Source organism: Benincasa hispida, chromosome 1 (assembly GCF_009727055.1).
Source record: "Benincasa hispida cultivar B227 chromosome 1, ASM972705v1, whole genome shotgun sequence".
Taxonomy (NCBI): domain Eukaryota; kingdom Viridiplantae; phylum Streptophyta; class Magnoliopsida; order Cucurbitales; family Cucurbitaceae; genus Benincasa; species Benincasa hispida.
The window spans coordinates 36,273,583-36,293,858 of record NC_052349.1 but is presented as its reverse complement, the minus strand read 5'-3'; the positions used below and the strand labels follow the sequence as shown (position 1 = coordinate 36,293,858).

The 20,276-nt window shown below is 35.2% G+C and overlaps 2 protein-coding genes across 7 annotated transcripts; both read left to right on the top strand.

Annotated features, from left to right (window-relative positions):
- The first annotated feature begins 4,093 nt into the window (after positions 1-4,093).
- LOC120070303 lies at positions 4,094-12,300 on the top strand. 6 transcript variants are annotated; one of them, XM_039022223.1, is made up of 12 exons: positions 4,094-4,284; positions 4,382-4,425; positions 5,700-5,739; positions 6,055-6,264; positions 8,257-8,573; positions 10,270-10,395; positions 10,469-10,602; positions 10,724-10,821; positions 10,903-10,982; positions 11,684-11,814; positions 11,898-12,013; positions 12,140-12,300. In XM_039022223.1, the coding sequence occupies exons 1-11, from the start codon at positions 4,248-4,250 to the stop codon at positions 11,962-11,964; spliced, it is 1,284 nt and encodes a 427-aa protein (XP_038878151.1). In that variant the 5' UTR covers positions 4,094-4,247; the 3' UTR covers positions 11,965-12,013; positions 12,140-12,300. The 6 variants fall into 6 exon arrangements, 5 of the variants coding, with proteins under 5 accessions (XP_038878151.1, XP_038878152.1, XP_038878150.1 ...); XM_039022224.1 differs by having other exon boundaries at positions 12,143-12,260; XR_005479849.1 differs by lacking the exon at positions 12,140-12,300 and having other exon boundaries at positions 11,642-11,814; positions 11,898-11,915.
- A 2,191-nt stretch (positions 12,301-14,491) lies between these two features.
- LOC120092698 lies at positions 14,492-17,357 on the top strand. The gene is made up of 2 exons (XM_039050853.1): positions 14,492-16,990; positions 17,091-17,357. The coding sequence occupies exon 1, from the start codon at positions 15,816-15,818 to the stop codon at positions 16,872-16,874; it is 1,059 nt and encodes a 352-aa protein (XP_038906781.1). The 5' UTR covers positions 14,492-15,815; the 3' UTR covers positions 16,875-16,990; positions 17,091-17,357.
- Positions 17,358-20,276: the final 2,919 nt, after the last annotated feature.

Genomic DNA, 20,276 nt, shown 5'->3' with positions numbered 1-20,276 from the left:
TAATCATTCATGTAGTGACATGTGAGCAGGGATTTTATATACAAAGGGGTTTGTATAAGACGGGATTATGAAATGACTAGTCTCATTATATAACACCATTCATAATAGAGACTTAAATTTCACCAGGATGACCATAGGTGACATGACCTGAATCCTGAGTAAACTCTTGCCTATGAAGGTGGTCTTTTGATTGGGTGAGAGTGACCAGATCGCCGACTCACTAAGCCTACCATTTTGGGGATTCTTTTGATTGGGGAGCTAAGAATACATCTACACAAGAAGAAATTCACTTATTCCCCATTGTTAGGGTAAATAAATCAATTGCTCCCTTAAGAGCTGATTTCGGGGCTTGAATAATATGGCACCACACCCTCTCTTGGCTCGAGAGGGGTTTGATCATAGTTGAACTATGACTTATTATTCATTAGAGGGATCAGTGGTACTTAAGGAGTTAGATGTAATTACAGGGGCAAAATGACAATTTTGGCCTAGATGTACTTACAAGCAATTTGTGAAGGGACATCGTACTGTTGACTGGTTATATCCAATGGACATAGAAATATATCTATAGTGCAAAGAGTGCAACTATCGATCTTTAGCAGAGTGCCCGACAGTTAATGGATATTAAATAATTTAATTAATTATTTAAGTACAATTAAAGCTTCAATCTATGGGTCCATAAGGCCCCCTTTGTAGCTCAATAAGTATTTAAATGAAAATCAATTTTGGATTAATTTGAATTGTTCAAATTAATTGAGGGAATTAATTATATGTGATATAATTAATGTTCTTAATTATATTTTATATAGTTATTATAATGTATTTGATATATTTTAATATAAAGTTTATTTGAGAGGAAATAAATATCTGAATATGATTCAAATATTAATTATATGAATTTGGTTCATAGAATTAAATTTAATATAAATTGGATTTATATTAAAAACCATTCACAAGAGAATTAAAACTATAGATTATATTGTATATGATACAATATTGGACCATAGGTTATATGTTATATATTACATATATATATATATTTCTTAAATTAAAATTAATTAATTTATATTTTTACTTTTAATTTTGAATTTTTTTCTTGGGAAGAAAATAACTTCCCTCCATGATCTCTCTCATCTCACATTTTGTGAGGGGTTGAGGGTTGTGGTGGTTCTTTAATTGTACATAATCCTTATTCTCTCAAGAAGATCTTAGAAGAAAAAAAGGAAATCCCAGTGTGAAAAGCTCTTGAATTCTTCCTCTACCAAAATTCAAAAAGGCCACAACTCTTGTGATTTTCATCCTAAGAGAATACAGAAGGCTTCTTGTAGTGATGGCCATCTTGGTTGGAGGGATTGTCTTCGTTCGTGACATTTTGGAAAGAAAAGGAAATTCGTGAAGATTTGGATCTTGAAGGGTAAGGTTTCTAAACATTTTCTTTTTTTCTTTTTTTTTTTTCCCCCAGTTTTCTTCTTCTTGGGCATGCTGTAATTTAGTCTTTTGAATGCATGATTTGTACTGTATTTTATGTTTATGTGAAAAAAAAAAATGGGATGATCCACATTTCCGCTCAGGGCCTTCATAGGTTCTTTCACTCAACGCCCAACTCACACAACCGTTTTTCCATTTTACACTAGGCATCATTGTATCCCTTTCTACTCGAGAGCTTAAGCTTCTATATTTAACATATTTTCTTGCCCCTTTTCCCGACTTACCTTATTGTTATTGACTTTCTAGGCGTCGATCAGGTTCACCATCTGGACGCATATATATGCAACACTTAGAATTTTTTTCCCTTCTTAGTCATTTCAAATGCATTATTCAATTAACATACTTAGTTCATGCTTTCCATTTATTACTAATACACATTTTAATCACATAATTAAGAGGACTTAAACTTAATTAATTAGTAAAACAAATTCATGGATTTACATTGTCAAAGCTTGGAGTTGGTTGTCGGAGTTGCTTGCTCGAAGGTGATTTTCATCATAGTTTGTAGTTGGAGGTGGTTGTTGAAGCCTATGAAAGTAGTTGTCAGAGTTGGTTATCAAAGTTTGTTATTGTAGGTGGTTATCGAAGACCAAAATTGGTCATCGGAGTTGGTGGTACGAAAGGTGGTTGTCGGAGTTGGGTCATCGAAGGTGGTTGTAGGAGCTCGAAATTGATCGTTGGAATTTTCATCGGAGTTGGTGGTACGAAAGGTGATCGTTGGAGTTGGGTCATCGAAGGTGGTTGTAGGAGCTCGAAATTGATCGTTGGAGTTTTCATCGAAGATGGTTATCGGAGCTCGAAATTGGTCCCCAAAGTGTGATAGGAATAATCAACAACAATGATCGATAGATAGAATCATCAAAAATATTGAAAGAAAAGAGAGTTGTAATGAGTTAAGGTAAATCGGTAAAATTTAATAACTCAACTTTCCCAAAATAAAAAAGTTGGCGGGCAAACACACCCAAATATAAATAGACTTCGTTACTTATCTCAGCTCCAAAATAGTGATTAAAGGGTAAATCGAAACGTTGGACCAAATATAAAAATAATAGTAATANACGAATCCCCAAAATGGTAGGCTTGTTGAGTTGGCAATCTGGCCACTCTCACCCATACAAATCAAAGGACCGCCTTCATGAGCAGGAGTTCACAACTCACTCAGGATTTAGGTCATGTCACCTATGGTCATCCTAGTGAAATATAAGTCTCTATTATTAACGGTATTATATAAAGAGACTAATCATTCTGTGGTCCGGTCTTATACAAACTCTTTGTATAGGATACCCCGCTCGCATGTCTCCACATGAATGATCAGGATCAAATCATTTGTAGCACTTTACAACACTTGTAACATCTACAAAGTGGGTCGTATCTGTAGTGTCATCAGGATAAGGTACCCAGTCTTATCCATGACCATTTAGATTATCATTTAAACAAGATCCACTTATATGTCTCTACATACTTGTTTAAATTAAATAACCTCGGATGTTAGTTTATTGGATCGAGTACATGTTTATTAAATAATAATTATTTTATTAACAACAATATGTTTATATAGAGTTTACAAACTACAAGATTACAAAGAGATTTAGAACATCATTCCCAACAACTAGGACATGTTCGTAGCATTAGAAGAAGGAGGAAGTGAAATGTATATGTTGTAATTGTAATTTCTCACAACCAAATTTTCAACAAAAGGTAATAAGGGAAGGGTTTGTTTAATTTGGTAATTTCTAAAGGAAAGTAAGAGTTAAATAGCACAAGGGAGAAATCAAGTCTTACCAAACATCAGGCGAGACGTCAATTAAATTAACCAAAATTGCATGTTCGTAAATAAGAATAAAAAATCAAAGAACACTTGCATACAAAGAAAATTTACAAATTAAATAACAATCCTCACAACATTACAATTATAATATAACCAATCTTTGAATAGGAGTGTGAAGTTTAGTTGCTCATTCAGAATAATATCACCAGAGATCGACATTGGGTGGATGGATTATTATGGGAGAGAAGAAAAGTCTAAAATTAAGCTTCAAAACCGTAGAGAGAGCTAAGATTCGGATGCCTTAAAATCGAGAGAAAACAAAGCTAATGTTGTCTAATATTTCTAAAAATTGTTCAAATGTGTGCTCAAACTTTCGTTGAAGTTCCTAGCATCGAGACGCTATGCACAACATCTCGATGTTGTACTCTTCGGTTTGCAGCCTTCAAGTTTGGAATTTCCTTTGAGGTGATCATGAAGCTCTCGATTTTTTCTTTTTAGCTTCATTTTCACTTGAATTTGGTTTCAATTTTGTTCTTTAAGTTTTAAAACTTTACAATTTTATCTTTGAAATTCACGCTTTATTTCAATTTGAGTCTCTAGATTTCAAAATTTATATTAGCATCAATTTCACTAAATACATAATTTCCATCTTTATTATTAATGTCTATATTCATTTAAAAAAAACTAAAAGGATTATAATAAATTAATTTTCATTATCATTCATCATTAAAATTAAATTAAATGATTTTAAATTAATTAATAGAGATTAAAATCTAAAGGTAAGTATTTAGCAGAGAGTAGAGATTTTGAAATTCAAGAATAAATTGAAACCAACCTAAACAAAAATGAAACCCTCTACCGGGAAAAATCTCGCCCCAGAGGCTCTGAAAAGCTCCAATCCATTGCCTATGCATCGCCTTCATCATTGAAATTTCTTGTTTGTTCAATATTCCTGTTGTGAACGCCGGTGTCCGGTTGTTTCAGGAGAGAAATGCAGGCGAATGCAGACTCTGACTGCGACATCTCCGGTACTTCCTTCACCTTGGTTATTAGACTTTTTTTTGTTTCCTCCCCCTAGGCCGATGATTAATTTATTGGCTTTATTTTCTAATCTGATCGCTACAGAGGACGATGATTTTCATTCAACTGAAGGAGCTATGGAGGAAAAGGTTTGTATCTCGTTTTCTCTAATCACCTTGTGTACCCTTAATCTTGTTCCAGGGATTTTTTTACACAACGTTTTTGTCTTGAACGACGATATTCAGGGCTTTGATATTTGTATTCTTTTAAAAAATAAGTAGTGATAGTGATATATTAGGTGTAGTTTGATAACCATTTCGTTTTTTTCTTTTTTCTTTTTTTGAAATTATGCTTGTTTTCCTACAACTTGCTTTGAATACTAAACATTTGAATTCTAAGCCATATTCGGTTTTTGAAAACACCCTTAAAAAGTAAATAACAAAAAAGAGAAAGCAATAGATGAATGTAGTGTTTGTAAGTTTAATTTTCCAAAATAATAATCGAAATGGTTATGAATCAAGGCATTAGTTGATTTTTGTTTCTTTTCCATCAATTACGTGCAAGTTTTGAACTTATTCTTCAACTCTGTCTTGAATGAAATATTTATTAACTCATGAAATTGACTTTGAAATAAATGCTAGTGGCTATATGGAAGTGGTCTGGAAACAGTTTCTGCTATTCGAATAAAAAATAGGAAAAAAACAAGTATTGTAAGAAGTGAATAAAAACAGGTTTGGTCGCGTTTGGATGAGTATTTTTGTAGTTGTTTTCACGGAAACCTATTTTTTCCTTAAAGGTGATTGAAGTTGTTTTTTTGCTCATACAATCATAAAATCACAAATGATACTTTCAAGCTTTAAAGAGTCTTTACTCTTAGTCTTGCCTAATTTATTTGAGAATAACGTCCAAACTATCTTACATCTGGAAGTAGGCTTACACGTTTTAGTTTTTCCTCACCCATTTTTAGCTATGTTTTTCTAAAATCAGGATATCTGATATTGTTAGCCATTTTGGTTTCTTATATCTTCTAAGAAACGCCTCTGAATCAAGAAAAAAAGTTAGTTTCCGTGAGAATTTTGAATGCTCTTTTATGAGATTGTTATAATTTTTGTTTTTGAGTCATTATGAGATCAATTCTTGTTGGCGAGCTTTGTTGTAACTTGTAAATGATTTTTAGACCATGTTTACGTTTTAGACGCTAGTCTTATTGCTTTATGGGCTTTTAACTTAATTCCTAAAGAAGTGTTAACTTTGTGTAACTTTGAGTATCAATAAAAATTTGTGCCTTTGGTTTTTTTTTCTATTATTTATTTTTCAATACTTGGCCTTGTCCATTCTTAGATGTGATTTTTTCTGTTTAGGTTGAATTATTTTTTGTCCTTGTTTGATACAAAAAGACTCATATATCTTTACACTTTATTAGGAAGAACTTCAGCTCAATTTAAGGCTGGACAGGCTCAAAGGTGAAGTATCTTTTCTGTATCCCCTTACAAAGCAATGTCCTATATATCTTTCAACTGGAAAATGAGTTTTTGTTACTTTTCATCATCTTACCTCCTTTTGTAACTGGGAGGTAGTTTCTAAAGGTCTTGTACTGATAACTTATCAATCAGGCACTTTTCACATCTTTCATTCATGTTCCGATCATTAATTGCCCCACCGTAATAGTCAATAATACTGGGATTGGTTAAGGGCTCTGCGAATGCCCTTATATTTTGTGTCTTCTAGCATTCTTCCCCTCTAATTTAAAATGTACTGGTTATTATATCTTTGGAAAGGCAAGCAATGTGCTCTCGAATTCTCTCCTGCCTCTGGTGCCAAGAGGTTAAATGAAGATAGTCCTCCTGGTTGTGCAACTAAAAGGCAAACTGGTGTATGCTCATGGTTTCCAGTAAACAAAGAAACCAAGGTAGTTAAGGTTCTGAATAACAGTGCTTCCTTTTCTTCATCCTATATAGCATACTCTGGAGCATGCAGCTCAGATAAAGGTACTACCTTATTCCTAGTTGTGGGTACTTTTTTCCGTATGTGTTATAAGCTCATCCTTCTAATGACCTTGATGATTAACAGGTCCTGAAGTAGGCAGACTTATTATAGGAGTGTCACCATGGCTTAATTATGTTCACACACATTAATGTTTTAAAAGACTAAAAGCACCTTGAAGCTTTTTTTCTTTGAAGAGGTGAGACGTAAGTTTTGAAGTGATATGAGGCATAAGCCTGAGTTTAAATTGAAGAACATTGAAAAAACATTAATTATTTTTTTTTTTCTTAAAAAAAGGAGTAAAAACAAGCATCACTCGATGTAATGGTTACATTAATTCTTTTAATGTATATTTTTTTGTTTTAATAGAAAAGTTCACTTCTATCAATTGTCACTTTTATTTATTATTATTTTTTAATAAATATTATAAAAAATTCTTAACATTATTGGCATCTTGTAATTTTTGTCATCAATGTTTCTTTAAATGGTGGTCGTAAAACTAGCTATGGGCTAAATTATCTCGAGCAATGATGTATTAGCATGAATATATTAGATATCTAAATATCTTTGCACTCAGAAAGGCCCAACAACTAAGAAGCACACACTTTAGTTTGGTTAGTGTGTCTTTGTCGGATACTTGGACACTTGTTAGACACGTATCGAACACTTGTCCAATAAATGTGTTAGATATACATAGAACACCTTTTTTTTTTTTTTTTTTTAATACAAGCATAAAATACTTGTTGAGTAGGCCAAAAAACACATGTCATATATGACAATAATAATAAAATTTGAATGTGAAATACATCAAACTAATTTTTTAAGGATTATAAATGCATAAACTCATTTGCTTTGAATTTTCTTTTGGCATAAAATATATATATAAATGTACATTTTTATGAATCTGTCCTTGTAGTGTCATGCCCTAGAATTTTTTTAAAATGATATGTTGCCGTGTTTGTGTCGTATCCGTGTCTCGTATTCGTTCTCTCCTTCTCTCGAGCTTTTCAGCTCAAAAACTTCACAAAAACTGGCTGATACCCCCAAACCCTTCATAAACCGCTCTGCTGGTCCCCACAACAAAAATAACGAAACTCTTGTCCTCCTCCTACATTGCCCCTGTGATGAGTCCCCTTTTTACCCTTCCTTCTGTATGTGTGGATAACTGGGGGTCTAACAGAATACATAAGTGGACTTTTATAACAGAACTCTCGTCCTCCTCCTACACTGTCCCTGTGATGAGTCCCCTTTTTACCCTTCCTTTTGTACGTGTGGATAATTGGGGGTCTAACAGAATACATAAGTGGACTTTTATACTTTTGAAGACAAATAGTAAACTGTTATTTATATTTTTAGCTGTTTCACAAGGCACAAAGACTCTTAGGTTTGACCTACTTTCATGTAGGGACAGCTTGCTTATGATCAAATAAGGCTTAGACTCATGGCTAAAGATTTGAGCTGCCTCAAGGTGTAAGCCTCAAAAGCCAATAGCATAGCAACAAATATCTTTTTATTCCATGAGTAATACCATAAAAAGTGTTTTTGCAGCATGGAGGTCGAAGAATGTCATAGCTTTCCTGTCTTTCTGTAATTCCTATGAAAATAATTTTCTTAAAACATCTCTTTTGATAATATTTCTCAATCCGATTGATTTTCATTTTCATTTAAGCCATACTCCACGATTCAAGTGGTACGGGCTAAATAGTTGGCTTATTGAATCATTTGATTGATCTTTTGGTATGCTTATAGACCAATAGGCAAGAGCATTATGCGAGCTGAAAGTTGAATGAATTTGCTCGTAGTTGTTAGGATTGGTTACTTAAATCCATTTCTTTAGTTGGTTGGATTTAAACCATTTTGGATACATGAGCCAATCAATTACAAATAACACTTATGATGATAATCCTCCATAGGCTGATACATCTTTTTTTACATGCTGCTATTTTCTTAAAATTTGTGAACTGCTGTTGGTATTGATTACAAATCTACTGCTTCAGGAATCAGAGGCAAAGCCAAACCTAAATTTAGGTTTCATTCACAGAGGAGAGAACAATCATGCTCTGTTATTTGTGAGGATAGACTCTGCTCAGCATCCATATCCAAGGTTTATAATTTATCTGATACCTTTGATGCTTTTGCGTCAAGAACTGAGAAGTATCCAGCTGCAGAATGTCTCGAAGATTTGGTGGAAGAATTTGAAGACCAATCTGACATAGGACCTGCGCTGAACTGTGGAAATAGTGAGAGTTCAATTGCTGAGCTTTTAGATGTCCTCAAAGATAAGAATAGCTCACTAGATGGACATCTTGAATGGGTATGTTTGTTTCTTTTAACTTTCTAAAGCATCTTAATATCTATTACTGAAGCATCTTATTATCTATTAGTAATGCTAAGTCACGATAAATTCAATCAGATCTTTGAAACAATAACTTCTAAAACTAAATTTTTTAGTAGAAAATATGCCTCCTAAGCATTCACTTATACTTTATTTCTAACCTGTCATCCAATAACTAATATGCCTCAATTAACCTTATAATCAATGTCTTTCCTATAAGTACTCCTAACAGCTAATTTGATAGGAACCTAATCTTGATATTATAAAATATGCCTTAACTTATGAGCATTCAAATGTATTACAAGATATAAAAATGTGGAAGTTCACTAAGCATTCAAATGGTTTAGTTCTATCCGAAGACTAATCCCAAAATATGCCTCCTCCTTGCCCTTTCAATCCACTTTATGTATAATAACTAATGAGCTTTTCATTCAATGGCTATAGGCTTCTTAATACTCCCAACATTTTACCCAATTGCATTCCTAATGTGATGGCAAAGTTTTTTGATCCATTACTAGGTTGATTTTCTTGATTTTTTTTTAGTAACATTTCTAGATCAACTTTTTGATCTTTATATTGATTTTGATGCATAGTAATCTGGTTGATTCCTAATGTCATAGGTTTTCCATTTCTTTAGCTTTCATTGCCGAACAATTTCTTTAGCTTTCTTTAGTTTACTAAGCATTCAAATGGTTTAGTTCTATCCGAAGACTAATCCCAAAATATGCCTCCTCCTTGCCCTTTCAATCCACTTTATGTATAATAACTTATGAGCTTTTCATTCAATGACTATAGGCTTCTTAATACTCCCAACATTTTACCCAATTGCATTCCTAATGTGATGGCAAAGTTTTTAGATCCATTACTAGGTTGAGTTTCTTGATTGTTTTTTAGTAACATTTCTTGATCAACTTTTGGATCTTTATATTGATTTTGATGCATAGTAATCTGGTTGATTGTATATCATATTTTATTTATTTATTTATTTATTTTTTTTTAAAAATGTTAATCAAGGATTAAAATCGTGATGGAAAGGATCACATAGAAAAACCCAGTCCAATCAACCTAGAGACTGCAAGAACACATTACAAAAAGGAGCCCTACCTATTATTAATCGAGGACAAAAGGAAAACAGATTAATATTTCAAACCCCATAAGAAGGCCTAGAAGTAAGAACCAAAGAGAGGCATTACACTATGTCAAACCCCATATCTCCTCTACAAATTAGCAAAGAAATTAGCTTTTTGTAATAAATGACCTTTATCTTCAGGAGGATATAGGACAACTTTATTGTTGAGGACAGCTCGAACACAAAATAATATTATTCATTTTCTAGAACATCAGGAAGGAAAGGTATCAGATACTGAAAGCTTTCAAGTTTTTCATATTGTCATTAGATAATTTAGTAGTTGTGGAAGGCTCAAAAAGAGTCATACTTAAACGAATTCACTTGTTAAGTTAGCAAGAGGAAAAATGTTAAAAGACTCATCCTTGGCCTGTTAGGTTCTTGTTTTTATGGAATGAACGGAACCCCACCCCCCCAAAAAAAAGAAAGGAAAAAATAAAGAAAAAAAAATGATAAATATAATGCAAGTATTAAGCTTTCTTTAGCTTTCATCGCCAAACAATTGCTTGTATACAGTGGTCAATTTCAATTAAATTCCATTTGCTGTAGCGTAGCCAACTTGGAGGGAAAATGCTCCCAATTGTTGAGAAGAGAGCTCTTGTTACATCTGTAGATAGAAGGGCTGACAGTGAAGATTCCCATATTTCCTCGGATAACGAGTCAAGTGACCATGAGGTATGTTTTGATGGTCGTGCAAATGGTTTATTTTGCTCAGTATGCAAATTATTGTTCCAATATGCTTGTGCAGGTCAATGATCAGAACTTGAAGCTTGCAGGCCTATGTACAAATGAGCAATCAATTACGGATAGATTTGAGGAAGCTTTAGTTGCTGCATGTATGGACGCTGAAAGGACTTCTGGGTTGGTGCCAAATCCACTAGGGTAAACCAGAAGAACTAAACTCTGTAATTTTGTGCTGAAGTTCTTTGCCAAATTTGAATTCAACCATGTAATTTCGGGTCAGTTGACCTAGTACCTGGCTCTTGTCAATTCGATTCTACAGAATTGGCTTATTTGGAAAGCTGCAGCAAGTCATGCAGAGCGAAAAAGAAAGAGAGATCAACTTCTTGAATGGGCTACATTGCAGCACAACTCCAAATGGTATTTTCAGCATCATCAATATTTTAAATCCTTCCATCAGTGTTGTACCTTAGTTTTTTAACATCTCTTTTGGTGTGTTAGGCTGCATTGATGTAAAGATCCTATCAAGATACTTGGATGCAAAGTTAACAGTATGCTCTTGCCTCTTTATAAACATGGAGGTACTTTCTTTGTTTTAGACAAGTGTAATATGAGAACTTATACATCTTTCTCATGGATTGGGAATTTCCATTTGGTATTTCAGCTGAAGGTGAATAAAATTGTAATGTTTGATTTAAATATGTTAGGAATCTAAGTGAAATTAGCATTGAAATTAGGATGTTGTACGCTTCCTTCTCTCTCATTGTCCTGTTATTATCTTGTCCAACGATCTCCTTTGTCAATCCTTTGCCTTGGTTTAGATATGTGGATGAGATAAATCTTTTTCTGGAAATATAAATTGTAGAGTATTGTGAAAGTAGTAATAGAGGATATATTGGAAATATTAATCGGAAATATAAAGTAGGAAAAAGAAAAAAAAAGATGGGCTTGTGTGGGCTTGTGTTTCCTCTGCCGATTTGCATATGATGCAGCAGTAGGGGGAGACGGAACCATCCGGTGATCGTTCCTGTAGCTTATCCCGTGCATTGAGTAAAGACTCAAGAGGAACTCTGGAGCCTTTGTTCGTTCGTCTCATAGATTTTTTTCAGATTTGTTTCCCGTTCTATGGTTCCTGATTTATTCCTGTTTTTCATGCGCCAAAAACTCAAGTCACACCACACGTTTGCAGAGGAATTTATATTTCCTGCTCATAGTTTCTTCACTGAATTTCTTGCCCCAGTACCATTTGCTGAAATGATACTTCTATCATTTGATTTTGAAGCGCTCTCTGTTGCAAAATGGTGATGAATCCATTGCAACCGAAGGTGAAAAAAGGACAGTTATTTTCAGCCAACGAGTTTGCAGCGTTGTCGAACTTGAAGTTGGGAACTTAATTCGTATCAACCCTCCATGGTATATATTTTGTTCTTATTCAACATTTGCGATAAATTTTATATTGTTTGGTTACTAACACACTCATCTTAAATGGTTGGCAGGAAAGAAGTTCCGGTTGATCGTGCTCACAATATTATCTTGTCAACATATTTCGCCCAACTCACTTGAGATCTTTAGAAGGAATGTTGCATATTCACCTGATAAGTGAAAAACTTGTGTAAGCTTTCTGTTTGTTTGTTTTGTTTTGCTTTTGTTTAGGAGGTAAACATTCTGTTTATACCCCTTTACGCCCTTTTGTACAGAGTATAATACCCTTTTTTTTTTTTTACATGAAATATTATAGCAGGTATTAAGATTTGGAGCCATCCCGTCAGCATTTAAGACATCTCTATTTCTTCCTAGAAGTGGTAGATTCAAATAATTTTGCTTTAATTAAATAAGAGGGAAAATTACCCTTTTTGGTCTTTGAGTTTTTAAGGTGTGCATTTGGTCGTTTCAATGGCTAATTTAGTTCATTAGTTTTCTTCAATAGGTTTAAAAATCCCTCAACTAACAAACCTTTTAAATTTAAACAAAAAATTGAAAACATAGATGACTTGACAAAGATTGAATTTATATATATATATATATATATATATATTAAACCATCGCCAAAAACATAATCTAAGAACACTAAAGCAAAGTTTAGTTCAAGATCCCTAAAGTATTGTTTAAAAATAAATGAATAAAACAAAATAAAACATTTAAATTTAAAATTACTAAACTCAGTTGTTCCCTTTTAAACTTTCAAAACTTCTTAAGATATGATATTGAACAGAAGCGACTCTCTAGTCTCATATGGTACCATCAATAGATCTTCCCACCATGTTCATGTACTTAGCCTTTACTCGAAAGAAAAAAACATTTAAAGAAAAATTGAATATATAAAATACTTTGTCAGTAATCTCCCTGTTGGGGTCAACTTATGCAATCACATGTAAGCATGAACTTAAACAGCTCTATGCTAGTGAGACCTAAGATTTTTCATTCCTCGCTCACTTTGTTTCCTTTCCTCTAAGCGTGCATCAATTTCATATATATCATGTCCCGTGTATATCACTTTCATATACATAAGACCTTTTGGACATGCATCACTTTCACACACCCCAAGTTTACACTAAGAATGTTGGGATGTGCACCACTTTTGTGTAGACATAACCCACTGAGTGTATGCTATTTCCGTACACCTCAATCCCCAATACTAGGTATGTATCACTTTTGTATATACTGACCCTAGCACATAAACTATCATGCACTAGAGTCGTTGAACATGCACCACTTTCGTACCGTCAAAAACTATGGGAAGGAAAATAGATCACATACCAAATTCATAATTTCATGTAACAATCGCATATGCATGAGTCCCACATAAAATCTTGTAAATAATGTCATGCTAATCAGTCTTGACAAACATTCATAATCTCATAATAATGGATCGACTTTAGTGCATCACTTGCATGCACTAGATCCCTTGAAAACATGTACGTAATAAATCACTCATAGTAAATCACATGGCATACATTCATAATTTCATAATCAATCACATGGCATACGTTCATAGTTTCATAATAAGTCACATGAAAATATGTACATCAACATATATCTAACTTTTGTCTCGCCTCGTGTCATTGAGGTATTCTAATAGTAGTGTCACTTACCTTGAAATTAAGTCCAAATAATTAATCTCCTCACCAGATTATTAAATCTTCCACATAAAATCTTGGGGATTAATTATGATGAACTACACAAATAAATTTGCAAAAGGAGAGGAATCATTGATTTTGATAGACATACCAAATTTATTTCCCATTCCAGAAGTATATGGTGTGGCATTAAGCTTATGAATTTTGGACATTACTTTTTTTCCATACAATTTGGTTTGGAGTATCGACGAATAAACGTTGATGCATTTCACCAATTCATAGTAAAGTTCTTCCATCCCCAAAAAAAATATGTGAGATTTTTTTAATTTTGTATTCAATTGATAAGCCTTTGATAATATATATATATATAGAGAGAGAAGGAGTCCGATAATATTACTGTAGAATGAGTTCGTTCAAATGCAGATTGAATAGTGTAATTGTCAAAAGGATCTTGAGCAACATTAAGAAAGTCAATTGAATGGGCTAATTCCATAATGATTTTGACAACTTCCTTTTGTTGATCAATTTTCAAGCATTTCTTCACCACATTGCAACCAAATTTACTGCTGGCTAAATCACTAAATTTCCCCTCCAATTGTCCTTGATGTCGGGCCCAATTACATGTTGAACCACATAGTTCCTATACCAAAATTTAAACAAATATAGCCATATTAATAGATTAATATATCATTCATAGTAAGAAGTATGTTAAATTACAATTTTAGGTAGTACTCAAATACTTTAACAAATTTCTATGTTTTCGATTTTGTATCTAATAAGTCCTTCAATTCAACTTTAATTTCTATTTCAAGTATGATAAAGCAAAAATCTATTAGATATTAAATTGAATGTTTAGAACACTATTACATATCATTTAAAGTTAATGGGCTATTTGACACAAACATGAAAATTTAGTGAATAAACTAAACCCTTAACCCTTAAAAATTAAGAGTACATATTATAAATAAATTAAACTCACCCACATTTATTGTTTGCTAGAATGGGCGAGTTTATAATGATACTGTTGAGTAAACTAGTACAAAATCAACTCATATAAAACTTTGACAGATACCATGTTCTATAATCATACGACAACCCGAACCATTTGTGGCGATGGCTACAATGTTTCTTGCCATTGCATTAAAAACAGACTGCATGTAATTATTTCAAACATAAATTAAACTACAACAAAATTAGGATAGGATAGATCTAAAAAAGGGCTTTCTAAAGGCTTAAGATCATATATTACATTATATTATGTGAATGGTAAATTTGAAATTACCTGTCTAGTGAAATTATTGTTATTTACAATAAAGAAGTGGAGGAGGTTGTTAAGCCTCAAATTATCTACACCTATAAATGCAAGGGTAAGAAGGGAAATGGCCAGCCAGCTAAGGTGACAGAAGGAGAAACAATCAGTTAGAGACCACAAAACCATTTTAAAAGGTAGCAGGAGGGAGAAGGAAGGTTTCAGGGAATATTTTGGGGTAAAGGTTGAGAGTGGCTTTTGCAGGAGAGGACCACCAGCTCTCTCTAATGTGCTGGTTGATTTTATTTCCATTTTTGCTCAATCATCTTGTCTTCTTTAAGGAGTGTTGCTACATTTTGGGGAATGTTTTCTTTTCCATTTTTGATTACTTTTGAAAGCTCAATGGAGAATGTTCATAAATAAATCTATCTTAGTCTCATTACTCTGTTCTCTTCTTGTTTTCTTTCTTGCATATCGGTTAGGTTATTTGTTGCAGGGAAGAAGAACCTAGCAAGTGGTATCAGAGCTCGCTTCAACCTAGGGTGAACAAGAGCTATGGCTCAAAAGCAACTGGAGGAAAAAAGAACCTAGCAAGTGGTATCAGAGCCCGCTTCAACCTAGGGCGAACAAGAGCTATGGCTCAAAAGCAACTAGAGGAAAGAATGGAGAAGAACGTGAAGGAGATCTCAGAAGTAAAAGAGATGCTGATGGGATTATGCAAAAACATTGAAAAGCTCACGGAGGAGATGATTGAAAGTAACTCCGTCCGGAAGGCTGAGGAATCAGGGACTACTGACGCACTGTGATTGAAGCTCAAGGGGAAGATCGAAGAGTCTGACTCATCACCACACATTGGTATGCGAGGTCCGGATAAGAGTAAGTACAAGAGGCTAGAAATACTTGTATTCGCGGGAGAAAATCTGGAGTCTTGGGTGTATTGAGTAGAACACTACTTCGAGATCCATGAGTTGTCGGATCCGGAGAAGGTGAAGGTAGTGGTAATCAGCTTTGGGCCAGATGAGGTCGACTGGTTTCGTTGGAGTCACAACCGGAAGGTGATCACTACGTGGGAGGAGCTGAAGAGAAGGATGTTTGAATACAGGCAGACTGGAGAAGGAAGTTTGGGTGCGCGACTACTGAGGATAAGGCAAGAAGGATCATACTCAAACTATGTGAAGAAGTTTGTAGCATATTCAGCTCATCTTCTCGACTTAACAGAGGATGTTCTCAAAGATACCTTCATCAATGGGCTGGAACCTACGTTGAGGGTAGAGGTGATTAGCAGAAAACCAACAACCTTGGAGGAATGTATGCGCGAAGCCCAGTTAGTGAGTGATAGAAACATGGCCCTGAAGCTAGCACTAGCGGACCTGGGTGTAGTTGGGCCGGGTAGGAAAGAAACCCAAATGAAAGAGGGTGCAACATCTGAAAGAAAGAGTGGGAGACCGATGGATGTGCAAGCTATAAAACACATCACCTTACCAGTGAAAGGTAACCACGTGAAAAGAGATCCTCCCATGAAGCGCCTATTAGATAGTGAGTTTCGTGACCAGCTGGACAAGGGCCTTTGTTTTAGATGTAATGAGAAATACGCACTTGGCTGTAGATGCAAAGTCAAGGAAAATCGCGAGCTCATGCTATTTATTACCAACAAAGAAGAGGAAACGGTCGTGGATGAAGAGGAAGGAGAAGAGCTAAAGGAGATGAAAGCCATAGAGGACGAAGATAAAGCAGAAATTGTTCTGAGATCCATGTTTGGGTTGTCCGCTCGAGGAACAATGAAGCTAAAAGGGGAGTTGAAGGGAAAAGAAGTCCTTGTGCTAATAGACTGTGAAACAACCCACAACTTTGTTCATCAGAAAATAGTAAGAGAGCTGCATCTTCCAATCGACAAAAAAAACTTCAATGTGGTGATCGAGAATGGTACGGTAATACAAGAGGAAGGAGTATGCAAAGCCCTGGAGTTGAATCCTCCCGCCCTGACCGTGAAGACTGACTTTCTTGCCATTGATCTCAGACAAATGGACCTGGTGTTAGGGATACCATGGCTATGTACAACAGGGTTTATAGGAGTGCATTGGCCTTCACTAACCATGTCTTTCTTGGCAGGTAACTCACAAGTCGTATTCGCGAGGATCCCTCATTGACCAAATCGAAAGTGTCATTCAAGACCTTAGCAAAAACATGGCAGGCAAAGGACTGATAACGGGTAGAAATACACATTATTACAGCGCAAAGTTATAAACAATGCAGGATTGCGACGGTAAAAATATATAATATTGTGTCCAAAAGCATTAAGTTTACAACATTGCGATCGCATGCGTCCATCGCATTAAAATAGCTAACTTACGTATTTTATGCAGGAAAATGTGTTGACACAAGGTGGAAAGGCGATCCAAAGAAATTAACGTCCGAGCACATTAAGAGATTGCGACTGCAAGGCTATGCGATCATTTGCGCTCGCAAAAATCTGCTCAAGAAGGTGGTTGCATAGAGTCGACGCTTCAAGGTGGGCGCATCTAGGTTAAAGCTTAATAAATCACGATGGGACAGAAAGTTGATGACGGTCGATTATGAATTAAGTTGACAAGCCATTAGCGACATACTGTAGCAAGTACACTTAACTTTTCGGTGACAAATATTCGACACTTCAGACAGAGAATTAATGACATCCCATCAGTGTAATCATTCAATAGAAAAAGTTCTTCACCCTGAAGCTCTATAAATACCCGAGGTCACCTTCGTTTAAGGAGTTCAGATAGATATTCTACTACTGCTTTAGAAGCATCAATCTTTCCAGGTCAAATCTTTAGTAGCTCTGCTCCTCAGACCTTAGAGTTCTTCTACACCTTATACTTAGAAGGCGGAAGTGAGTAAAGGGAGATTACGTCAAAAGATCATCCTGGTGAACTTGGAAGAGTGTCGGGAAGCATAGAAAACAGAGAGAGGGCCAACTCTTGCGGAAGCAAGAACATCTTTTGGGCAAAATAGAGATAACACAGTGTAAAAGCCTTGGGAAACAAGATATTGCTACCAGGCTCTCTACCCTTATTTTCCATTGTCATTTTGTACTCTGAATCTATCTATAAAATGGAAATTGCATCTTTTTATCTGTTCACTCTCTTTACATTACGCATGAGTAGCTAAATCTGTCGAATGGGTTGAGAAGCACTTAGCTAGCATAACCTAGGAACATCACTTTATGTGATCATCTTATATTATGTATGCGTCATTCGTCCATTAGAGATACTCGGGAGGGTAGTCTAAGGATAAAATCTAGGCTTGGAAAAGTCAGATTAGAATCTAGGCTCGGGAGAGTCAGATTAGAACCGCATAATCAAGAGATAGAAGCTTAGGAATAAGTTTTGTTTGCTATTAATGCATCGCATGCACCCTAGAGATAGGATATGATTGTATGCTATCATCTTGTCCATATATGCATCTTTCATCATCGCATAGGCAAGAAGTAGAGACATTAGGAATAAGCTTTATAGACATTATCGCATTCATCGCATGTGTCCTAAAATTAGAAGCTATCGCATTTGCATTGGAAAATGAACTGCTGTCGCATGAATGTAGCATGATCGCATAGCTTAAACGCATTCTTAGGAAACATTAGCTAAAGACCTTCTTAACTCGTTCCTCCGCATACTCAGTGTATCTGTCGTATAATTACTCTCAAATTCGTCGCATACACTTTATACCTTAAACAACAAACCAACCAACTCTTTGATTTATTTGTTACCGCAAAGTGATCTAAAATTACCATCGCATACTATTCTTCCTTAGTCCCTGTGTTCGACCCTGGGCTTACCAGGCAACTCAGTAGGATTTATACTTGGGTCTTGCTGAATAAACTTGTATGCACAACACATATTCCACCACCGCATTCTACACCATTATTTCATCGCATAAAATAATGCATCATTACGCCGCGAGATCGTCCTGGTCAACTCGGAAGAGTGCCGGAAAGTGTAAAAAACAGAGAGAGGGCCAACTCTTGTGGAAGCAAGAACATTTTTTGGGCAGAATAGAGATAACACAGTGTAAAAGCCTTAGGAAGCAAGATATTGCTACCAGGCTCTCTACCCTTATTTTCCATTATCATTTTGTACTCTGAATCTATCTATAAAATGGAAATTGCATCTTTATATCTGTCCACTCTCTTTACATTACGCATGAGTAGCTAGATCTGTCGAATGGGTTGAGAAGCACTTAACTAGCATAACCTGTGAACTTTACTTTATGCGATCATCTTGTATTATGTATGCGTCATTCGTCCATTAGAGATACTCTGGAGGGTAGTCTAAGGATAGAATCTAGGCTTGAAAAATTCAGATTAGAATCTAGGCTCGGGAGAGTCAGATTAGAACCGTATAATCAAGAGGTAGAAGCTTAGGAATAAGTTTTGTTTGCAATTAACGCATTGCATGCACCCTAGAGATAGGATATGATTGTATGCTGTCACCTTGTCCATGTGTGCATCTTTCATCATCGCATAGGCAAGAAGTAGAGACTTAGGAATAAGCTCTATAGACATTATCGCATTCATCGCATGCGTTCTAAAATTAGGAGCTATCCCATTTGTATTAGAAAATGAACTACTGTCGCATGAGTGTAGCATGATCGCATAGTTTGAACGCATTCTCAAGAAACGCTAGCTAAAGACCTTCTTAACCCGTTCCTCTGCATACTCAGTGTATCTGTTGCATATTTACTCTTTTCTCAAATCTGCCGCATACCTTTATACCTTAAACAACAAACCAACCAACTCTTTGATTTATTTGTTATCGTAAAATGATCTAAAATTACCATCGCATACTGTTCTTCCTTAGTCTCTGTGTTCGACCCTAGGCTTACCAGGAAACTCAGTAGGGTTTATACTTGGGTCTTGCTGAATAAACTTGCATGCACAACGCATATTCCATCACCACATTCTACACCATTATTTCATCGCATAAAATAATGCATCATTACGCCGAGAGATCGTCCTGGTGAACTCGTAAAAGTGTCGGGAAGTGTGGAAACAGAGAGAAGGCTAACTCTTGCCGAAGCAAGAACATTTTTTGGGCAGAATAGAGATAACACAGTGTAAAATCCTTGGGAAGCAAGATATTGCTACCAGGCTCTCTACCCTTATTTTCCATTGTCATTTTGTACTCTGAATCTATCTATAAAATGGGAATTGCATCTTTATATCTGTCCACTCTCTTTACATTGCGCATGAGTAGCTAGATCTGTCGAATGAGTTGAGAAGCACCTAACTAGCATAACCTGGGAACTTCACTTTATGTGATCATCTTGTATTATATATGCGTCATTCGTCCATTAGAGATACTGGGGAGGGTAGTCTAAGGATATAACTAGGCTTGGAAAAGTCATATTAGAATCTAGGCTCGGGAGAGTCAGATTAGAATCGCATAATCAAGAGATAGAAGCTTAGGAATAAGTTTTGTTTGCTATTAACGCATTGCATGCACCCTAGAGATAGGATATGATTGTATGCTGTCACCTTGTCCATGTGTGCATCTTTCATCATCGCAAAAGAA

What these genes read in the sequence shown, in the direction of transcription:
- LOC120070303 (XM_039022223.1), top strand. Translation starts at nt 4,248, where the DNA reads ATGCAGGCGAATGCAGACTCTGACTGCGACATCTCCG. An exon ending in TTGGTGCCAAATCCACTAGG is followed by an intron (nt 10,603 to 10,723) that starts GTAAACCAGAAG and finishes TCGATTCTACAG; the next exon opens with AATTGGCTTATTTGGAAAGC. An exon ending in ATTCGTATCAACCCTCCATG is followed by an intron (nt 11,815 to 11,897) that starts GTATATATTTTG and finishes AATGGTTGGCAG; the next exon opens with GAAAGAAGTTCCGGTTGATC.
- LOC120092698 (XM_039050853.1), top strand. Translation starts at nt 15,816, where the DNA reads ATGTTTGAATACAGGCAGACTGGAGAAGGAAGTTTGGGTGCGCGACTA.